Source organism: Xenopus laevis, chromosome 6L (assembly GCF_017654675.1).
Source record: "Xenopus laevis strain J_2021 chromosome 6L, Xenopus_laevis_v10.1, whole genome shotgun sequence".
Lineage (NCBI taxonomy): Eukaryota > Metazoa > Chordata > Amphibia > Anura > Pipidae > Xenopus > Xenopus laevis.
This window is the reverse complement of record NC_054381.1, coordinates 28,951,978-28,976,556: the sequence shown is the minus strand read 5'-3', so window position 1 is coordinate 28,976,556 and position 24,579 is coordinate 28,951,978. Positions and strand designations below refer to the sequence as shown.

Sequence of the window (24,579 nt, the reverse complement as noted above, 5' to 3'; positions counted from 1 at the left end):
AAGGTATAAAAAGCAGGTAAAGGCAACATCTACAAATGGCAGTGGATAGGGACAAGACAAGAAAAGCTGATAAGGCCCTAAGGTTCACAAACTATTGAGGATTAATGCACTGAATTTTAATTTTCAGGAATTCATGACTTGGTTTTGAACTGGCTTTTAGACTAAGACCACTAGATGCCAGTAGTCACATAGATTCCATTAAGTCTAAACAATTGTGATCCATCAATTGCAGTCAATTAAAGGGGTTACAATTAACTTTTAGTATGATGTAGAGAGTGATATTCTGAGAAATTTAAATTTTTTTTATTGTTTTGTTTTTTTTATTCAGAAGCTCTCTGGTTAACAATCTCAGCAAACTGGTTGCTAGGGGCCAAATTGTCATCATTAGTTGGGGGGGTACTTATGCTGGTAAGGGGGCAGGGATGTGATATTCCTGCTCACATTTGCAGGTGCAGCTCTGGAATTATTGAAATGTACATACTCAGTACGGTGTCCTTTTCCCTACAACATCATGTCAATTCCACATGGCTGACAAGGAATTTTCTGTGATTCATGGGTAGAAAACATCGACTGTGCTGGGCTGATATCTCTGTATCACTGAATACATGCATAAGAAACAACTGTGATTATAACTGACAGGAATGAATCTAATCACCTTTAGCTGGCCAATGAGAGGCACATATAGGCCAATCACAGTCTGCTGCCAGTGCTCCACAGTTGAATTGTCCAAAGAGAAAAAAGTGGCCCCTCAGGAACATATCTGGGGCTAACAGACTACTAGGAACAACAGCATCTTACCAGGTTGGGTAGCCTCAAGTGTGAGTTTCTCCAAAACTCTGCCTACTCCAGGTCATCACATCTGTCTTGGATCTGACAGGCTACTAACAGGATTGTTATATTTATGAATGTTATATTTATTGCATTAATGTACATTATTCTTGATTGCATGCTGCCAAAATTATTAGCACTATAGCTTAAAGTCCCAAAACACTACTTCATAGCAATTCCAATCAGCCAATATACTCATCAATGCTACAGACTGTGCCCTAGAGAACGATCTGGACATCTCCCATGGAACAGATTTGTTCCCCTACCTGTCTCTTTCCCCAGAAAACTTCAAAAGAGGCTGGCACAAGCCTGGACCCACGAAGTAGTAAAGCCGGAGCCAGATTGTAAAAGGGTTAAAATTTTCAATAATTAAGAACCAAGGCCTGACGTGTTTCGTGTCTACCAAGGACACTTAGTAATAAAGCTTACATTTTATTTATGGAAAATAAAATGTAAGCCTTTTCGACCCTTTTACAATCTGATTCCGGCTTTACTACTTTGTGGGTCCAGGCTTGTGCCAGACTCTTTTGAAGTTTTCTGGTGTTTTGCTCCCCTTGCTAAAGGTCTGGGGCGTGGTCACCCGGCCCATCGTATACAGCGCTAAGCTCAAACAAACGCATTAAACTTAGTTAGTTAGTTAAATAATTGTATAGTTTGTCTCTTTCCCATTTACATTCCATGTTTAAAAGTTGAAGAACTCTAACACACACAGTGGGCAAACAGACGAGTTTAGAAACTCTACTAAAAACCTAGGGAAGTCCCATTTGTGGTCTTGAGACTTGTAGTTTAGCAACGGCCAAAGAGGCACAATAAGGACATTGAGGTTTACACAAACAAGTTTAATACCATTTCAAAGGGAAGAAAAAAAACTAGGTGTATAGAATAGTACATAATATTTTGATACATATTACATATATAAGTGCTTGATAGCTGGATTGAAACTCCTAAAGAATGTTACACCGAGATTCCTGCTGAATCAAAGAATTCATTTTATACTTAGCATCACAGGATCGGCCACGATAACTCCTTCATTGCAGAATCAGCTTATCACATTTACTATTCGATCTACTGTATCGGTCAGATAACATTTCATTTTCTTAAGAACCTTCACATAAACCTCTCCACATTATGGCTTTAAATAAAAATAAAGAGTCTTTTTGTAAAAACGTATAATGCAACAGTTTTCACCTAAGAAAATCTCTGCTGATTGCCACAGTTCTTACTGCAACAGTACAAAGCCAGACCGTGGCTTCTAGCTCCTTCTGCCAGAACAGCTCGGGAATGAAGGCCTCAAACATACTAGAGTTTATGTTGGGCCATAAAAAAATTAGGCAACACTGGGGCAATTGGTACAGAATTTTCATATGCAGTAACCAGTTGTACATCTCCACGGTAACAAATGGAAAATGTAGGAATAAGTTATTTTCTGGTCATTCTAATAAATATATTTTCCATCCTATACTTTTTTTTACCTTAAAACCATAAAATGACAATTATACAAAAAAACCTGTACAATTCACTTTAAATTAAAGCAGTACCACAGAAAAGTAAGGAGCCCATAGGTAAATAAGTTACATTAAAGGACACCGCAGGTTTGAAAAAGCATAAACTTATATAACAAAAACACTGAAGCTAGAGGGATACTTATGTGTAAAAGTATCCACCCTATACTTCAAAGCAAACCAGTTCAGTGTCAAATCTCAACAATGTATCCAGTTAATTTAAAACGTAACATTTAATCTACTGATTAAAAAGTTGCAAAGCGCTCAAAACCACACACCCACTGCTGTTGAAAAATCACAGCAGTGCTGGACAACTGTCCATAAAAAAACACTTAGTTAAAAACTGCAAATGGTGGACCAATGAGGTAAGTATATGCTTGAATGCAAAACCCAGTTAGAGCCAAATGTGCATAAATCAAAGGGTAGCATCACCCGCTCCCACCCTTCCGTTTTCTGCCCCAAAGTGCTGACACTACCTAGCTACGTAGGGAAAGGGTGGAGGCTAGACTTCTCACCTTCCACCAATGCCGCCCAACGCGTTTCGCCGATTAACTCAGCTTCTTCAGGGGCATTAGTTATTATTATTAAAGCAGTACAACAGGTAGTGGAGAGCAAAGCCTTATATTCCTCAGATCTGGGGTTTTGAAACTTGCAGTCCATTAACTTTGGTGCAGTACAACTCCGAGCATCCTCAGCTAACACGTGTGAGCTGTAGAAACAGCAGCAGCAAGACTATGAGTTTGACATCTGACAAAACACAACAGTTCTATGGCACAAATTAATAAAGGGATGGATCTGAAAGCAAAGGATGAGGATTGTGTAGCTGCTACTTACAGAAGAAAAAGTAAATGAGATTCGCTGCCAGTGCTCGATGAGAAACATAATATTCTAACCTCAAGCCCGAGCAGGGGATACTAGATATGGCTTTATGGAGTCTTGCTTTATAAGCAAACAAAAGGGAAACTATCTAATGCCTGCTCTCTGCCATTTCCAATTACTCTGTGCTCACCCCAACTCCATGGATGGGACTACTGTCCTCTCCTTTTATAATAACAATAAACAAAGAATGACTGGACTGGGGGAAATTAGGACGATTTATAAAAAATGATATAGTTAAATAGTTGCAATCAGAAAAAAAACTAAGATGGCGGTATACAGATATGGCACAATGTGGAGTATATAAAAATCCAATATTTTTCTCTCGTGTCTGAAGGCACAACATTATTAAAAATAAAACTGTCAGGGGGATCACGTGCAAGCACACAAGGCAGAATGTAGCATACTGTTAGTCTGACTCCTTCAGTAAACTGCCAGATTTGGCTATAGGAAAATCTATAACCCTGGCTGTTCCTTTCAGATTCAAAGAAGATCTTTTAGCAATACACAAGCCACAACGGACATGTTTGACCAATCGCCAAAATTTAAATCACAAGCTTTTCAGCTGTCTTTCATTATTTAGCTTCCGAAAAAATGACTTTCCAAATTCATAGGTGCTGATCATTATGGCGCAAGCAGGTGCAACCTTGATTAATCGGGGTACAAGACCTGCAATGGGAAAATAAAGAAGTTAAAATAAATTTAAATATTAAAAAAAAAAGTATACATTTCCTGGAGTTCTATGACATAACCTAAGGAATACGTGAGACCCAGTGCAGTCACAGGGAATCATTATATTTTAATAGGAATTAAAGTAAGACTGGTACAAGAAAGCCAGAGTTTCTTATTTAAACATATCATTAATTTTCATAGAAATAGTTCAGGCAGCACTCCGGATAAATATAATGAGGTTTAATTTATCATAGGTAACAATATCGCCAATATCATTCACTTTTACTATATATTAAAGTAGAAGGAAACCTACCAAGGCAGTTTATTGGCAATTGCCACAACAGTGCAATCTAGAACACCATTTTTATTCTTTAGAATGCTTTTCCATACCTGAGAAAACAGCTCTAGAAGCTCTGTTTGTTTAGGATAGCAGCAGCCATATTAGCTTGCTGTGATATCACTTCCTGCTTGAGTCTCTCCCTGCTCACTTATAGCTCTGGGCTCAGATTACAGCGGGGAGAAAGCAAAGTGAGCATGCTCAAGCCCTGGAGGTTTAAGATGAAAACAGGGAGTCTGATAGAGAAGCCCATGTGTACACAATAGAAGGAAAGACATGTGGTGTGTCTTTTGACAGAGCACTCTGAGCAGCATTAATTTGAGGGTTTACTGGTGTATTTATATAGACTTTTCTGATAAAGCTTACTTGGATTTAACCTTTCCTTCTCATTTAAGGGGGTTATTGATCAAAGTTCAAATGTTGAGTTTTCAAATGAAACTCACACTCCAATGGTACATTAATTAATATAAAAAAACTTGAATGGAAAAAACTTGATTCTACGCGTTCGAAACCCAAATACGAGGTCTATTTTAGTGAGGTTGTTGTATTATTATCTACATCCATAAAAGCATTGTTAGCATTCTGTTCCATGGGAAATATCACTTTAATATTGATTTATAAGAAAGTGTATATTGCTATATTTACAAAAACGACTATTTCTTCTGTAACCTTAACATTCATTTGAATGAAAAACATGAAATAGAAGGGTAATTTAGTCAAGTCATTTGTTGTCAGTGTCTTGAGATCTACTGATCACCAGCTAAAGGTCTACTGCTAGATCCCGAAATACCTTTTGGGCACCCCTGATCTATACATTCCCTTTATTGCTACTAGTATCTCTGGCACATATATAAACTTAGTTTGCTTTTAACCAGAAAATGTGATTAAATTTTTTCTTCCCACAATTACTTTCATCTCTTGAATTGGTGGACAATGAAAAAATTGTAATTTGCTCTGTTCTGCAATATTTAGTACAGCTGTATAATTTTAATCCAGCAACAGACAGGACACACATTATAAGGGCTGTTACTCACAAGCGGTTGTAGCTGCGCTCCCCTGAGTTCCAGGAGCACAGGAATAGACGCATTACGTTTTTTCCAATGGGGCTGTACTCACACAGGCGCGTGTAGGCACCGAACGCAGGAAAAATGCAGCATGTTGCGTCTCAACCTGCGTTCGGCACCTACACCCGCCTACGTGAGTACAGCCCCATTGGAAAAAACGTAATGCGTCTATTCCTGTGCTCCCTTGAACGCAGAAAAACGGAACGCAGGGGAGTGCAGCTACAACCGCTCGTGAGTAAGAGCCCTAATACCTATTTTATTCCGTTCCACAACAGGGAATATTGTTGGTCATTTTAGTATCTCTCAGATTCATGGATTGTGTTAAATGTACTCACCAGCAAACAGCCCCCCAAAGCCATTTTCAGCCACTATAGCACTCATCAGCTTCCATGTCGATGAGGATCTTTTATGAGAATCTAAAAATAAACATACAAGAAAGCATTGGATGAAATGTCATTCATAACTAGGGATGCACGGAATCCAGGATGCGGTTCGGGATTCGACCTTTCAGCAGGATTCAGCCGAATCCTTCTACCAAGCTGAACGGAATCCAGGAAATTGTGTGACTTTTTGTCACAAAACAAGGAAGTAAAAAATGTCGGTTCGGTATTCGCCCAATCTTTTGCGAAGGATTCAGGGGTTCGGCTGAATCCAAAATAGTGGATTCGGTGCAACACATACTATCTGATATATAAGCGCACATGTTCATGATTTTATTGCGGTACTTACAAGTGAAAACCTCTAGCTCCCCAACCTCAACTTGTCTTCTTGTTTTCACCACGTCAAAAGGCAAAGTGACTATTGCTGCAATCTGTTGATTACAGAGAATATATATCAGATAAGTGGGTATCCTCTACTGTGCTCTCTTATAAGTGATGCATATATGTTAATCATCAAGCCCCAACATCAAATAACAGTGCAGGATAGTTAGTGAAGGAACACCTTCTGCATATTGTCCAGATATGATCCCTTTTATAAATGTTCTTAACATATATTTGTGAAGGTTCGAACATATAATACATTCAAAAATTCTGAACTCTTTTTTTTTTTTTATTAAAAGGTAAAGTTTTATTGATTTTACAAAACCAAAACAACAATGTCATTACTGTTTTTAGCAATACTGCATGCAGATTATGTCAGGTCAAATATAGGTTTTAAGTAGCTGGATATTTCTATCACAAAATAAAGTAGTTATCATTATACAAGTAATCATAGGTAGCATTGTATAGCAGTTCACAACAATTCTAAAGGGGCCAGTTATTCATCAAGGGCTTATTCATCAAAGGGTTTGTTCACCTTTAAAATTAAAAATTTGGTTTTTGAGTTATTGAGCTTTTTATTAGGCAGCTCTCCAATTTGCAGTTTCAGCAATCTGGTTGCTAGGGTCCAAATTAACCTAGCAATCATGCATAAATCCGAATAAGAGACTGGGATATGAATACAAAGATGAACAATAACATAGCATAGCAATACATTTGAGCCTTACAGAGCATTTGTTTTTAGATGGGGTCAGTGACCTCCGTTTGAAAGCTGGAAAGAGTCAGAAGAAGGCAAATAATTATAATTAATAATTAATTATAATCAGCCATTCTATAACATACTAAAAGTTAACTGAAAGGTGAACTACCCCTTTAAGATATCCATAATTCACTCCAGCCCCCAATGCCTGCACACTGCCGGGCCCCCATTGGATTTCCTTACAAGGAGAGCACTGTCTTTGGTGCAATAGATATTAAATGGAAGTGCTATGACCAAAAATCGGTTTATTTTACCATGTTAGCCAAAGAATGCTAGCCAGGTCAGTATGATAAGTTGGCCACTTGTCCCCAAATGCTTCTGTAGCAGAGCCAAGATTCAACAGGACAGTGACACCCTAGCACAGTAACCACTACAGTGTTAATAATCTGACTTGGGGGGTTTATTTACTAAACTCCGAATGCAAAAATCACGAAAAATTTGTGATTTTTTTTTTTATTTAATCGGACTTTTAAAAAATCTATTTTTTGGAATTTATTAAACACCCGAGGATGGAAAAGTCAGAATCTAAAAAAATGGGCGAAGTCCCAATGATTTTTTGATGTGCGCTGGGTTTCGTGCAATACCCCGAAGTTTTAGGGTGGAAATTCTGGAAATATCATGAAAATCTGATGGAAAAATCCAAAAACGTGAAAATCTGATTTTTTTCCCGGCAAGGAAGATTTTTGGGAAAATGTAGTAAAAAAAAAACCTGAGCGGATTTGATCAGAGTTTGTAGCAGAAAATATTGACATAAATTCGGATATTGATAAATAACCCCTTTAATGTTTTTTTCAAAAACTAAAAGCAAAAATAAAATAACTTACTGAGCCCGACACAGCTCCAGCTGTAAAACTGATTGCAAATGTTGGCTGCAAGGTGTTGTATCTCTGACATAACGACTGCTTCACAAGTTCATAGTTGTGCCAGTACAGTGCTATAAAGGAATACGTATTCAAATTTAACAGTAGGAGACAAAACTTAATTGCATAAAAATATATTTTAAGCCCAAAATACTGAGCTGTTATATTTTTGCTGTTATATTTTACTGAGCTGTTATATTTTTTGTAACAGAGACAGAATCCAGTGGTCCACCAGGTGGTACTGAACTACAAGTACCAGCATCCTCTATTGCAATTGTCTATGGGATATATCATTTTGCATAAGGCAGAAACATTAGAACAGATCATTGGCTCCTTACTGCATGTCATACAATTTAGAATTAGAATAATTAGAACAATTAGAATAATTAGATTTTCCTCTAATTACACCTTGTTATTAGAATTTCAAATGCTCTCCATAACAGAATTATCACAGTAAATACTATTGGGTAGCAATCTTGGTACAGTCCAATTAGGCAGTTGGGTGGGAAAAAAAACCCCACATATATGTTCCACTAACAGCCTGTGTGTGCAGTAAATAATATGAGTGTCATCTGCCTGTCACTGCACACGAGGGGCAGATTTTGCCCAGAAAATCCACACCTAATACAGAATAATATCTATCAGAAATATGTGCACATCTCCCTGCAGAATACATTGTAATGCATTGCTTTTATTAGGCAACTGCCCCAACAGCTGGGATAGACATTCGCTACCTGAGCAAAATGCATTTGGCCCATGAAAAGTACCTAAAAGCAACCCATTACTAACTATGCTATTATCAGGGTGCTGTTTTATTAGTATGTTGTTATACCTGTATAAGCCATTTTCCATCCACAACTATTTTAGGATTTACTAGAAATCTAATGAGGCCATTCCTTCATCACTGTCTCCATCTAGAGGCAATATAGTGCAACTACAATGCTACAATATTTTTATACAGGTAATATTTTATTCACATAGTGAACATAAATAAGTGCAGTTACCAACAGCAAACTGTTTTGCTGTATTTATGCCTACATGTATGTGAAGCAAAAAATTATTTTCCACATTCAGTGCTGGGATCCCACCAGTCAGGTTCACCTTAGAAAAAGGATAAACCCAAAACAGTATTTGCACTCCTTAATGGAGCAAGCAGGTCCTGGCTTCCAGTGCATATCCAGTCAGGGGACGATTTGTATGAGGGTTCTCTCTGAGTGATTGGTTTCCTCCCACAGCTTGAAAACAAAGTAATAGGTTAATTGGTTTATGAATCAATTGACTGTGATAGGAAAGCAAGGACTGCTGTGAATGATTCAACATTCTCTGTAACTCGTAGGCTCTATCAATAATGTATAATGATAACAACAGCATTTAAATACATATTTCATTAAGATTTTCACTAGTTTACCAGAGAAAGGGACATCTCGAAGCACTGTGGGCCCCCAGCCTTTCCAGAGTGAGAGCCAGCCATCTTTGGCCAAGGAACTTTGGATACAAATCATGAGCTCCTTGTAGGACAGTGGTCGGTACTGCATCTTGGTTCTTATCAGTTCCAGTGGGCTTATTAGTGTTGCTGACCCCACTGACAAGAAAGACAGTTAAGATCAATGAAAAGGGAAAAAACTTCAGAAGGGCATTACTGTACAGAAAGGCATTAAAGGAGAACTAAACCCTAAAAATGAATATGGCTAAAAATGCCATATTTTATATACTGAACTTGTTGCACCAGCCTAAAGTTTCGGCTTCTCAATAGCAGCAATGATCCAGGACTTCAAACTTGTCACAGGGGGTCACCATCTTGGAAAGTGTCTGTGACACTCACATGCTCAGTGGGCTCTGAGCAGCTGTTAAGAAGGAAAACTTAGAGGTGGTTGCAAATTATCAAACAGAAAATTAGGTTGGCCTGTAGCTGATGCTACAGGGCTAATTATTAAATGTTGATGCTAATTGCATTGGTTTCTGTGCTGCCATGTAGTAATTATCAGTATTAATTACTAATCAGCCTTTTATTGTGATATTTCTATTCTATGTGTACTGTATATTGTGAGTGGCTCCCTAAGCTCAGTAAGTGACAGCAGCACAGAGCATGTGCAGTGAATCAGCAGAAAAGAAGATGGGGAGCTACTGGGGCATCTTTGGAGACACAGAGCTTTACTGCTAAAGGGCTGGGGTGGCACAGAAGCCCAAAACATAATATACAACATTTTTAGCTACTTCTTTAGTTTAAAGGGATACTGTCATGGGAAAAAAACTTTTTTTCAAAATGAATCAGTTAATAGTGCTGCTCCAGCAGAATTCTGCACTGCAATCCATTTCTCAAAAGAGCAAACAGATTTTTTTATATTCAATTTTGAAATCCGACATGGGGCTAGACATATTGTCAATTTCCCAGCTGCCCCAAGTCATGTGACTTGTGCTCTGATAAACTTCAATCACTCTTTACTGCAAGTTGGAGTGATATCACCCCCTCCCTTTCCCCCCAGCAGCCAAACAAAAGAACAATGGGAAGGTAACCAGATAACAGCTCCCTAACACAAGATAACAGCTGCCTGGTAGATCTAAGAACAGCAGTCAATAGTAAGAGACAGATTCAAAACAGAATCTGAGACAGATTCAGTTACATTCAGAAGGAAAAACAGCAGCCTGCCAGAAAGCATTTCTCTCCTAAAGTGCAGGCACAAGTCACATGACCAGGGGCAGCTGGGAAATTGACAAAATTAAAAGTAGGGAGGGGTGTGTGTATGGATGCTGGGTTTTCATTTGGAAGGGTTGAACTTGATGGACTTTGTCTTTTTTCAACCCAATTTAACTATGTAACTATGTAAATGTCTAGCCCCATGTCAGATTTCAAAATTGAATGTAAAAAAATCTGTTTGCTCTTTTGAGAAATGGAGTTCAGTGCAGAATTCTGCTGGAGTAGCACTGTTAACTGATGTGTTTTGAAAAAAACATGTTTTCTGATGACAGGATCCCTTTAACTTTCCTTGTCCTTTAAGAGCTATTTATGACCCATGTGTGCCATGGGTTTTGCTACTTTTTTTATCAGCAGTTCTGCTTCTAAAACCACTCCTGTGTCTCTACATATATAGAGATAACAGGCTGCTTCACTTTATGCAATGCCCAGCAGCAGGATGAACTTATTACTGGCCAATCACTAAAGAATCAATTTACATACTATTGGCAAGCACAGGTACCATAGTCATCAGGCCATCTAAATTATTTGGAAGATGCCATAAAGAAGAATATAAGTCATAAGTTTGAAAAGAGAACAACACAAATATGTTAGAATTGAAAGGGGTAATGCAATAAACATCACAGTGTTAGAACCAGGTCTAGTAACCGGTCTAGTAACCCTTAGCAACAAATCAGCAGGTACTATTTATAGGTCAGCTCTTTGAAAGCAAACATCTGGTTGGGTTACATGAGGAGGTGTAAACTCTGCTTAATATTATTATAACCCCAGTAATTTTCACTTGCTCAATTAGAAATATACAGCTATACAACTATCACATTTAAGTTAACTGTAGATTTTCACAAGTGTGATGTTGATAAATATTGGCAAACAGTAGGGGCAGATTTATCAAGGGTCGAATAGTAAATTCGAATTTTTGAGTTTAATCCCCCTATTTGAATGTAAATGCAAATGTGAGGTTTATCACACCTCGACCATGGAAACAGTCCTAACTCGAATATTCACCACATAAAACCTGCCAAGTTCATGTGCAAGTCGATGGCAGAGGTCCGTTGAGCCATTTGGAGATGTTAATAGCCTTCCTGACATTCAAGTTTGTTTTCGGGATAAAAACTCGATTTGTACGAATTGAATACGAATCGAATATGATTCAAATTTTCAGGTTGGAACCAATTGATCGAATATTACACAGTCTAATTTTTTCTTACATAACCTCCCAGTCGAATTGTGAGTAGATTCAAATTAAAAATAAATCCGACCTTTGATAAATGGGCCTCTAGATGTACCATTATTCTTAAGGTGGCCATAGACGTTACAATGAAGATCTTTCCAGGAAAGATTGTTCGTTTTAATACACGTCTAGAGCTGATATGTCAGATATACAGGTAGAAAAAATAGAATTGTACCTGTATCTGACATTTTAGCACAAACAATAGCCTATGTTCGGATGCCTTCAAAGGCGCCGGATCAAAAATTCCCATACACGCACTGAATATAGTACGAAAAGTTGTTTCGTGCAATATTATTGGTGCGTCTATGACCACCATTACATTTTCTGTTCTGCTGAACAGAAAGCTGCATTTGGTCTCTTTTGTAAGGCTACTACAAAGCACAACAGCATATTATTGGGAAAGATACGAAATTACCAGTACAAAATTGGACTCCTGCTATCTAGTTAGTTAAAGCTGCACATTACAAATAAGTTTTTCAAGGCCATGAAAGCTTTAACCAAATATTTGTGCATGGTATGAAATAAACTTTCACACAGAAGCAATGACTTTTCCTATTGATAATCAGCTCACATGGCTGTCCAGGGAACAGATTTCCTATCCAAGCGGCTGCACATGAATAACGGCCTGAGTTCCAGCCAGTCTGGCATGTGATTGCACTGCAGAACAGAGACTCTGTAAATGACTTACATCTAGCAGTGGCTCCAGCAACCAGAGAAGCAATCTCTGCCCTTTCTGGCATCCTCCGAATCAAAATGACCCGTAGCTGATCATAGAACGTAAAATAAATGACTGTGGCTGGCACTGCCATGACACTGCAAATAGAAACAAGTAACACAAATCAATTTTAATGGAATTGGCTTCTGCTGATGCACTATATAAAGGGCGACTATTAAACCTATAATGCTTTTCTCACTGGAGCTGTTTGATGACGATGCCCCATAGTGCACAGCTATATTTTGGTATGTGCAACGTTTGGGGTCTGCACCACAGCTATAAGCAACTCCTAGTCACACCACTATCAATACCAGTACGGTTTTCCCCTACCTGGAGTGCTGACTGTGCTTAAATGGCCTTTAAAGGAGAAGGAAAGCTCCAAGACAGTTTATTGCCAACAGATAGTACAAGCTAGAATGCTATATTTATTCTGCAGAATGCTTTACCATACCTGAGTAAACAGCTGTAGACACTGTCTCTGTTTGTTTAGGATAGCAGCTGCCATATAAACTTGGTGTGACATCACTTCCTGCCCGAGTCTCTCCCTGCTCACTTACAGCTCTGAGCTCAGATTACAGCAGGGGTGGGAGGAGGGAGGGGGAGAGGAGCAAACTGAGCATGCTCAAGCCCTGCCCTGGAGGTTTATGCTGCAAATAGGAAGTCTGATACAGAAGCCCATGTGTACACAATAGATGGAAAGAAATGCTGTGTTTCTTTTGACAGAGGACTCAGAGCAGCATTACTTTGAGGGTTTACTGGTGTATTTATATAGACCTTTCTGATAAAGCTTACTTAATTTTAGCCTTTCCTTCTCCTTTAATATGCTATAATACATTTGTAGCACAGGCAAATAACTATGGGGGAATTATGATAAATTTTTAAAGGGGTTGTTCACCTTTAAAGTAACTTTTAGCATGATGTAGAGAGTGATATTGTGAGACAATTTGCAATTGATTTTCATGCTTTATTATTTGTGTTTTTTGAGTTATTTAGCTTTTTATTCAACAACTCTCCAGTTTGTAATTTTAGCAACCATGCATTGATTTGAGTAAAAGACTAGAATATGAATCGGAGAGGCCTGAATAGAAAGAAGAGTAGTGACAAGTAGCAATAACAATACATTTGTATCTTTACAGCCTTTTTGTCTTTATTTGGGGTCAGTTACCCCTGTGTGAAAACTGGAAAGAGTCAGAAGAAAAAGGCAAATAATGAAAAATAATTGAAAAACCAATTGAAAAGTTGCTTAGAATTAGCCATTCTATGACCTACTAAACGTTAAGTTGAAGGTGAACCACCCCTTTAAGTGTTTGTACTAGGTCTAGGAACAAATAGCAACCCATCATGATGTAGCATATACCGGTCACCTGTTTGAAAGCAGACATTAAATTGGTTGCTGAAAGTTACTAGACCTTGTGCAAATTTCTTACATTATTCGAATATTCCTTGACATTTATTCACACTGGCATCACTTCCCAGGGACAAAATTATAGCATATGTAATATCAGTGTCTCTAAAGGTTCTATTAAACTCCCTTGGTAAGTTTTTTGGGAAGTGTATCAAGACTGCGTTTATTTGCTTAGAAATTTGTAAGAGTATACGATAATGGATAGATAGGAAGGAGAATGCAACAATAAACACCTTTGCACTGGTCAAATGGATTGCAAATTTTCAGGGTACCATAATTACATCCCAGAGAATGTGTATATGCGCTGGTGACTGCCTACTGCAAAAACTCCATGTTTCCTCCATACTTTATCACAGGTGCGGTATTGGTTATCCGGAAACCCATTATCCAGAAAATGCCAAATTATGAGCCATCTCCCATAGACTTCATTATAAGCAAATGTTTACATTTTTTTAAAAATATTTCCTTTTCTCTGTAATAATAAAATAGTACCTTGTACTTGATCCAAACTAAGATCTAATTAATCCTTATTGGAAGCAAAACCAGTCTATTGGGTTTATTGAATGTTTACATGATTTTCTAGTATGTATGAAGATCCAAAGTACGGAAAGATCCGTGTTAGTTGATATAAGCAGTTTTACATTGGTAATATGATTATCTCCCTTCCATTTTAAAAGTCTATTAAACTCCAAAGTTGTTTCTACATATATTTTATAACTGAGAACGAATCAACAAAATACTTACAGAGTCGGAGGCAGGCCGCTCCACAAGGACTTGATTCCTTCACTCCTTATTATCTGGACAAAAGCATCCTAAAATAAATAATGTTATTAATAATACTGTCTAATCCAAAACTGTAGAATGTCTTCAGAAATAAAACTAAATTGTAACTTTTCTTTGCATGAATAGAAGCCATATCCATGTGAAAAGTCCTGATGAACTGGATTGGATGACTGAAGCAGCTACTAAAACTTGTGTGGTGTCCATTGATACCTCAAAGAATTTGCAAGCGAGACTGGACACACAACTGTAATTATGCACTTCATTTATTCACTTCCTACTTTGGAAGCAGCATTGCAGTAGAGAAAGAAGGATGTAAATTACATTGTATGAATAAAAACTGCTGCAATTTATTGCAGTTTTATTTTTCTAGACTTCAACACCCGTTTATGGCTGAACATAAGCTAAACAACTTAGGATACAGATACAGAAAAAAAGCTTTGTTGTAGCAGCAGCATTGCCAGCAACTGTCATGCCATGATAGATATAAAACTATCCAACAACAAATAAATTGTTCACCCAAATTTTTTGGTTTTATTTCTAAATGACACGGTTTACCTTGCAAATAATTCACTCTACAATATAAAACTTAATTCCTGAACCAGCAAATGTATTTTTTTTTGTGCATGCCTAAGAGCCTCTTTTGTTTTTTATAGTACAGGAGAAATTTCAAAATATACCAATGTAGGATATCACTTTCACTATATACAAAGCCATTGTTTGAGCCGCTCTGTTGAAGTGAAATAAACCACCCCAATACCTATAGAAAATATAATAAAGAGATAGCCATTACAGAAGAAAATATCACAGTATCACCTTACCATGGTCCCTCGGAAATGGCCCGGTGCTTTATACCACGCTTTTCCGTTCCCATTTGTACACATGCACAGATGATCCATTAAACCATTGCAATAAACGAAGCATTTTCCTAAGTTAAAAAAAATCAGAAAGCAATATTAGCTTTAAACAAACACAAAAACTTGGCTTATGGCTGTATGGCCATAGACTCAAAGATCCGCTCGTTTGGCGACATTGCCAAACGAGCGGATCTTTCCCCGATATGCCACTAACGGCATGGCTATATCGGGGGTAATTCGAACGTTCAGCCGTATGGCCGAACGATCGAATTACGATGCGCCAAGGGGCTCCGATGGGTCGGTCGGGTAAAAATCCAACCTTCCCGATCGATATCATTGCCAGATATCGATCGGGAAGACCCGTCGGAAGCCCCCATACACAGGCAGATAAGCTGTCAAATCGGTCCAAACGACCGATATCGGCCCCGTGTATGGCCACCGGATACAAGGATTTGTTCTGATGGTAACCGAGTGGCTAACACTCCTGCCTAAGAGCTAAGGTATCTGTTTGATCCCAAGAAAAAGCACATTATACAGTATTTAGAGTTTATTAGTACTGCTCGTTTTTGTGTGAATTTCTACCATAGGCTCTGGTTTCCTCCCACAATCCAAAAAAACATAGATAGCTTCTGCTGAAATTGGTCCTACTGTGTATTGTAATAATAGGATAATAATAATAAATATGATTATACCTTTATCTGCAGATCACAAACAAAGGTTATCAAAATCTAATTTTATTGAAATGTTTATTATGCAGCATAGAAGTGCAACTAAAGCCTAAAAATGATTATGGCTGGAAATGCATCTTATATTGTATTATTGATTGTATTTTAGCATCTAATCTGTGTGCTTAATGTGTACACCCATCAGTTGTACAGCTCTGCAGAATATGTTGGCACTTTAAAAATATGGGTTAATGATAATAATAATTTTATATACTGAACATTCTGTATCAGCAAGAGGTTCAGCAGCAATCTAAGCCTACAACAATGACATTTTCCACAGCAGATCCTCATTTTGGATCTTGATAGGCCTACTTATGCATTGTCAGTGACACGGCACACTCTCAGTACGCTTTTGCCAGCTGTATTTTTGAAAAGCAAAAAAATTAAAATTTATCTGGTGCTACAGTGGGGATTTTAAAATTCTGCTGGAAAATGCACTGGGTTCTGAGCTGCCATGTAATGTGAACCTAAATAGATTTAAAGGAGAAGGAAAGCTTTGTCAGAAAGGTCTACGTAAATACACTAGTAAAATCTCAAAGTAATGCTTCTCCGAGTCCTCTGTCAAAAGAAACACTGCATTTTTTTCCTTCTATTGTGTTTACATGGGCTCCTGTTTCACACTTCCTGTTTTCAGCTTAAACCTCCAAGGCTGGGGCTTGAGCATGCTCAGTTTGCTCCTCTCCTCTCTGCTGTAATCTGAGTTCAGAGCTATGAGCAAGCAGGGAGAGAATCAGGCAGGAAGTGATGTTGCAACAAGCTAATATGGCAGCTGCTATCCTAAACAAACAGAGACAGTGTCTAGAGCTGTTTACTCAGGTAAGGAAAAGCATTCTAAAGAATAAAGAATAAAAATGGTGTTCTAGCCTGCACTGTTGTGGCTAATCTATTGGCAATAAACCGTCTTGATAGTTTTCCTTCTCCTTTAATGTTTAAATCATTTAAAATCTTAGATTTAAACTTTATGGTCAATTACCTTCTTCGGGGGCACAAGTTCAAGAGCAAACTCCTTAGTGCTCACTCACAAAGCACTTTCGCCCCTGGGTTTGCTGCTCTCTGCACTGAGAACCAGATCAAAAATTCTGTTTAAAGAGGTGCAGCTCAGCCCTGTCCTTACTGCGTGCTAATGATGTGCGGACCGGGCCGATAACCGCGGTTGGGCTGGTGGGTTCGGGCAGACCTTGTTGCGCCGTTTGCTGGTAACGGGTGGGTTCGGGTTGAGTTCTTATGCCAGCTCTCCCCTCCCTTGACCATAGACTGCCATCTTCCTACTTCGGTTTTATAGACACGTGCCTGCCCCACCCTTTTGTGATGTCATCAGGGGCGAGTCAGCACAGATCTATAAAAGGAGGAGGGAAGCAGAGTGCGAGCAGGCACAGGTCAGGTGTTTGCGGGTTGGGACTGAGCTTTTCTCAAACCGCACATCACTACTGCCTGCCTCTCTCTCTACCTTGCAAGGTAGGAGGGACCCCTAACATGCTTTCCCCTATCCGTCCTTCATGAATACAACGCTAACAAAGTCATACCCAGTATCCTCAATGCTATAGGTCTCTTTGGACTGGTACAAAAGTCCAATTTGTTGAATTGCTAGCCTACTTCTTTGTTAATCTTTAGTTCTCCTTTAATTTGAGATTACAGAAACAATACATTTAAATCATGAAGAATGATGACCTTTCCACCCCTTGTACCTTTTATAAAAGGTTTGCTTTGAGCCTGTAGCCGAATCTTCACAACATCCAGAGGTGTAACTACACATAGACACAAAGAAAATAGAACATTAGTGGTATGACAAATGAACTCCTCAGGTGTTGTGGATCCTCCATTGGTATAGAAACACATCTGACTGCCAGATATTGCTTCTACTTTCTGTCATTTACTCCAGTTGCATGCACCTGTCACTGTACAGAGGGCAAATGTATCTGCCCGGTGTGTAAGAACAAGCAGATGAAAGATATGCACAACTACCAGCACCCGCAAGCTGTTTTAGGCTATAGTTGGGACATTGTTTTTTAACAAGTAATGGAATATACAGCTTCTCTGCTTGGCATAATATTACCAACCTATATTTAGTTGTGAATACTATTATGATATCTTGCTGCCAGTGAGGTTAATTAATTTACGACCTTGGCACTCCCTAGGTCTAGCACACGCAAATGGACTATAAAACTTTGACCAATAAACTCTTATGCAAGAATACAATGACTAACCCCTGCATGCAGAAAGCTTAGATCAAAGGGTTTGTTTATCCAAGGGTGAAATGATATATTCGGTGTCAAAAATGATTCTACCAGGGATTTGAATAATGGGAATTGGGATTCTGGAATAATTAAAACATCTGAAAATACGTCCGCATTGTAAAAAGCCATGTTAAAAAAAATTTAAATGACAGATTTGCACAAAAATGCAGAAAGAAGATATTTGGTGAGATTGCAGCTTGAACTCGATTCGCAGTCTTCACCGCAATGGGAGGCATTTTTGCTTAGGCAACAAAACACCTTCTTCTGACGTCGCCTTTTGATAAATATAACAATTCACATCAACACAATAATACTTATTTGACCCAATACTAGCAAAATCCTTATGTGGATATGCCTTACCAAGGAAAGATGTAAGAAGGGCTCCCACTGAAGATGCAATCATCTGTTGGCTGGGGGTAATGTGAACAGCTTCCTGTGCTGGTTCTGTATTTTTCTGCATCTTGCTGCATGAAGTAAAAAATATCTATAAATGTACTGTTTCCGTTAATTTCACCATAGACAATCACACATGTCCCTTTGAAAAAAAAATCAAAACAGTTAAATGGTGATTGGCGACATGCATAGGAAGCCTCGTGAGGGAACAAGAGAATGATTATATAATAAACAGAGTTAAACAGATACAGCTGGTAAATCAGTGATAATGAATACAACAACTAAGCTCATGCTTTGCTTTTTCCGCATCAGCCTTACCAGAAATTCAGAGACACTCAAATGAGCAAGGTTGGGAGGTTCTGTTTCTGCCAGCATAATGGTGCTGCAAGCCTCATGCCAAGATGAAATCAGTCCAAATTGCCTAGACCTTCCCCTGCTTCACAGGTCACGTGGGTATATACACACAAGCCATTAACATTACAAAAAGCTACATTGAATGTGATTTTATAGCAGAAATGTAATTTGTAATACACTTTATCTGCATATTAAAAATCAAAAGCACCCTTTCCCTGTGATAGATTTCAAATATTTGCTTTATGGACTTAATTGGATTCATACACACCGAGAGATACAGATGCAAAATAAATTAGTATTGAGCAATAGATTTTTCATTGAATCATATTGAATATATGAGGTACTATACTATACTGCAAGAAACCCCATAACATGTTCAAAGTATAAATAAAACCAGGGCCTAATAGCTTAAGAATCCTATAAGTTTTATTTAAGCCTCTAATACTTGACAGACAGGGAAAAGAATGTATAGAAAGCATGGCTCTTTACCAGGGTGAGTTATATTGAGTAATATGGAGAAAAATATTCTCAATAAAATGAAAATATTCACTCGCCCAAAAGAAAGATCCAATTGGAGCTAATGCAGCCAAACCTAACTTTAATCTACGGTGAGCTTCCGCCTCTGTTACTATAAAATCCCCGGACTTTCATATGGAAAAGTCAGAACTGGAACAAGGAACAAAAGTTTTAATTTTGCCATACAGTATAATATTGCTCATCAGACGGACCATTACTGCACTGATATAATGCAAAATAACTTTTTTAGTGAGATATTTAACTGGAGGTTAAATTCCGATAAATCGGATTCACAAAACCGATACAAAATAAAATGCTAACAGGCCCAAGGGAGAAAATGTTTTCCTTACACAAGGTGTGGGATCCATTATTTGGAAACCCGTTATTCAGAAAGCTCCAAATTATGGAAAGGCCATCCCCATAGACTACATTTTATCTGAATAATCACATTTTTAAGAATTAATTTTCTTTTCTCTGTAATAATAAACCAGTTCCTTGTACTTTATCCCAATTGAAATATAATTAATCCTTACTGGAAGCAAAACCAGCCTATTGGGTTTATTTAACTTTTACATGATTTTCTAGTAGACTTAACGTATGAAGATCCAAATTATGAAATCCATTATCTAGAAAACCCCAGGTCCCTAGCATTCTAGATAACAGGTCCGATACCTGTACTACCTTTATTGTATACTGGGGGTCCCCAACCTTTTGTACCCATGAGCAACATTCAGATGTAAAAAGAGTCGGGGAGCAACACAAGCATGAAATATATTCAGGAGTGGTGCAAAATAAGTGCTGTGAATGGCCATTTGTTAGCCCTATGTAGACTGTCAGTGTAGAAGAGCTTTTGTTTGGCCGTAGACCTGATTTTTATGCAACCAAAACTTGCCTTGAAACCGTTAATTCAAAAATAAGCACCTGTTTTGGGGCAACTGGGAGCAACATCAAACAAGTTGGTTGAGCAACATGTTGCTCATGAGCTACTAGTTGTGTACCCTTTTGATTACATACATCAAATGGAGAATGTAACATTTTTTAAACTATGTATAAATGAGAGCACGTAGGGAATTGTTCTACGACTATTTTGTCCAAAGGAAGTTTAGACCTACATATGTGTAACATTGTAACAATGTACAAACATGGTGCATCTATATTAACTCTCCCATCATAAACAATATAAAAGACTATTCCCAGTAGAGCAGCTGAAGGACAGCACATACATATTTCTAACTAGCAACTGAAGAATTTGTCCATATTTTTCCTTTGCACAGCAGTCTCCAATGCCAAGGTGCTAAGGTATACACTAAGGGAGTTATTTATCAAAGATTGAATGTTAGAGATGTTTTTATACCTCAAATGAACTCACAAATAGAATGGTATCTTATTTAAGAAAACATTTGAACGGAAAAAAAACTCGATTCTGTGATTTCGAGTTGTGAAAGCCAAAAACTCGAATTGAACGAATTTTTGGGGGAAAAAAACCTTGAATCGGGGACCTCTGCCATTGACGCCTACATGACAGGGCAGGTTTTAGATGGAGTATTTTTCAGATTTCATTGGAAAACACAACTCAAACCTTAATAAATCTGCCCCTAAGTAATTAAAGGGGTTGTTCAACTTTAAATTAAACTTTTAGTATGATGTAGAGATTGATATTCTCAGACACTTTTAATCTTTAGATTGTATATAGTGCCAGAATATATTGCTGATGAAGTTCCTTTGCCAAGTGATCATACTGGTGACAAAGGTTCATCTTTAAGTTAACTTTTAGTATAATGTAGAGTGACATTCTGAGACAATTTGCCATTGGTTTCCATTTTTTTATTATTTATGTCATTTGAGCTTTTTAGCAACTCTCCAGTTTGCAGCTTCTGTAATCTGGTTGCTAGGGCCTAAATTACCCTAGCAACCACGCATTGATTTGAATAAGAGACTGGAATATGAATATACAGTAGAGACCCAAATAGAAAGATGAGTAAAATACAAAGTAGCAATAACAATAGATTTGTAGCCTTACAGAGCATTTGTTTTTAGATGGGGTCAGTGACCTCCATTTGAAAACCAAAGTAAAGGGTTGTTGGTGATCTGTACAGCTGATGAGGAATTGAATGTTCTGTTTGCAATTAAATTGTGCCAATTACTGCACTGTCAGTAAATCAAAATAATAAAGGAAGGAGAACTCCAACAGACTCTCTACAAAACTTTTATTCCAGGTTGTGGTTACACAATAAAAGTTTTCCAGAGAGTCTGCTGGAGTTCTCCTTCCTTTACCATTTAGATTTAAATCCATTTGAAATCTGGAAAGAGTCCAAAGAAGGCAATTAATTAAAAAACTATAAAAGTTGTTTAGAATTGGCCATTTTATAACAACATACAGGTGAACCACCCCTTTAATATAGCCAAGCATAACAAACATATAAATCATACTGTATAGGAGAAAAGAAAGAAAGTATCCCCGTCTTTTTGATCAGAAAAAACACACACAAAAATACATGTTATCACTATATAATTCGATTTCAGTTAAACCATTTAATCCCGTGATTCTATATATATTAGTTCCCCCCTTAATAAGTAGTCCCACAAAGTGCTAGTGCTTGACCTTAATTAAATAGCTTAAATAGAATAAAACTAGGACTCGATTGATTTTTCTTTTAAATATTGTGTATGCTTTGTAATTTCTAACTCATAAACAATTCATTTAACATTAATTGATTGTTAAATTGCTAAAAATCAACTAAAACACCAATAAGGGTGATAATATAAATCATACTGACTATATGCAGGAATAGCGACACTCACGGGACTCCTCTGAAGCTTAACAAATGTGATACTTTATTGGAGACTCAAATTTTCGATCCCCCACAGTGATCTTCGTCTGTATTCTCCTGACGAAGATCCCTGTGGGGGATCGAAACGTTGAGTCTCCAATAAAGTACCACATTTGTTAAGTTTCAGAGAAGTCCCGTGATTGTCGCTATTCCTGCAGATATACCATTACATGTTTGCTGGCACCCGGGCATTTACACAGGAAACAGAGTGCACCTTTGGGAATTCCACCCCCGCCTAATGGTTTTTTAAAAATTAGTGGTGAGCACAACTTTCCCTTGTTGATATATATATATATATATATATATATATATATTCCAAAGTAAATGAGTGCACACTGGGAACCTATCGACAGGTTTAGTTTAAAAGCATAATTTTATTTAAATAATTAAAAAACAGGCCTGTTTTTTAATTATTTAAATAAAATTATGCTTTTAAACTAAACCTGTCGATAGGTTCCCAGTGTGCACTCATTTACTTTGGAATATATTATTGATTATGCGGATTCTGAGTAGCACCTGGGTTGCTTGCTGAACACAGTGGAGTGCGGATAACCAACGTGTTTTTATATATATATCTATATCTATATCTATCTATCTATATCTATATCTATATCTATATCTATATATATACACACACACATATACATACACACTTGTGTGAGAAATAGCGACACTCACGGGACTTTGTATAGTGCAAAAAAGTTAAATCCTTTATTTGAACTCTATTTCTCGCACAAGTATCTATCCCTCTATTGCGGGCACCCGGGCAGTTCCATAGTAAACGGTGTGCACCTTTTGGTACTATATAGTAAAGAAGTAGGATGGCACACACTGTTGCAATTGTGCTAAAACATAAGTGTTTTATTTGAATCTCAAACAAAACACTTATGTTTTAGCAAGATTGCAACAGTGTGTGCCATCCTACTTCTTTACTATATGGAACCAAGTCAAGCAGCAAGGTTTATGGATAGAGCACCACCAACATACAGCCATAGTATTTATAAAAATATATATATATATATATATATATATATATATTAATTTAACAAAAACCTATATATATATATATATATATATATATATATATATATATATATATATATATATATATATATATATATATATATATATATATATATATATAGTCCAGTGAGTATCCGCACTCCAAGGCAAACACTGTTGTGGCCTATATAGCCGGGTTGCACGATTAAATTATATTACCTTGTATTCAAATTCTCAATTATTTAATACGTTAAACCAATGGACATTGGTACAACATAATAAATAATTGAGAATTTTTACATGGGAGTGCTGGTTTCTTGAATACAAAGTTATAAATCTTGGTCTTAATAAAGGTCTCAGGAGCAGACAGAAACGTTGACCCTTTTTAACATGTATTTAATAAAAATGTACCTTTTAAAATACATAAAGGATCCCAGTATGCACCTTACCTTTTTGAATTTTATATATATTATCTATATTAAGTTGACCCACCAGATAGACAAGTTGATGTCTCTATAGCTGAGCAGCTGTTTGTAGGAATGCAAAGAGTAGAAGAAAGTTGTCAGTCTAACCTTGAGTGGCAGTCAGAAAGGCAAGTAACATAATTTTCAGAAGAAAGCTTCATGGAAGAGAAGAAATGTTGAGCTTTGTCCTTACAGCGTCAGCAGGAACCCATGAGATACACACAAGTGTATTCTTTAAATTTCCACAGGTGTCAGGTCCTTGCGACCCTCTTGCAGCCACAAACTCTGTCCTTATAAGCTCTTATAGGGGGCCACCATCATTTTACAGCAATGAACTCACAGAGCAGGAGACTCACAGCCCATTTTCTGCAGAGAAAGCCGGCATTCAATCGCACATGTACGTATAACCTCGTAAATGGAAGCATGTGAGCCCAGGACAAGCCGCTTACTGTACTATTACACAAGCACACGCAGCTCCTGCCCACAGACGAGGGCACTGCAAGCCTACGGCGCCATGATGGAAGAGGGCACAGCATCGTTTTTAGTGTTGTATATTGTTTTTATATATGTTAATACAGTGTTGCAAAGTCTGCAATTTATACAAAGTTCTGATTAACTCCCAGCATCCCGTTATGAGAAAACCCCAAGCTCAATTACAGATAGATTTGAACTACACTGTATACGTAGCCCGGCTGTCAGTCTCAAGTCACGTGGTTTGAGGTC

The 24,579-nt window shown here is 37.6% G+C and overlaps 1 protein-coding gene across 6 annotated transcripts; it reads right to left on the bottom strand.

The window, feature by feature from the left end:
- Positions 1-1,646: 1,646 nt before the first annotated feature.
- Positions 1,647-24,556, bottom strand: slc25a40.L (solute carrier family 25 member 40 L homeolog). Of its 6 annotated transcripts, none has more exons than XM_018266535.2 (11): positions 23,965-24,556; positions 18,657-18,831; positions 17,748-17,807; positions 15,302-15,408; positions 14,445-14,512; positions 12,269-12,393; positions 9,066-9,239; positions 7,622-7,731; positions 6,009-6,090; positions 5,615-5,695; positions 1,647-3,875 (listed from the first exon to the last, which is right to left on the bottom strand). In XM_018266535.2, exons 2-11 carry the CDS (start codon positions 18,754-18,756, stop codon positions 3,757-3,759), a joined length of 1,026 nt encoding a protein of 341 aa, XP_018122024.1. In that variant the 5' UTR covers positions 18,757-18,831; positions 23,965-24,556; the 3' UTR covers positions 1,647-3,756.
- Positions 24,557-24,579: the final 23 nt, after the last annotated feature.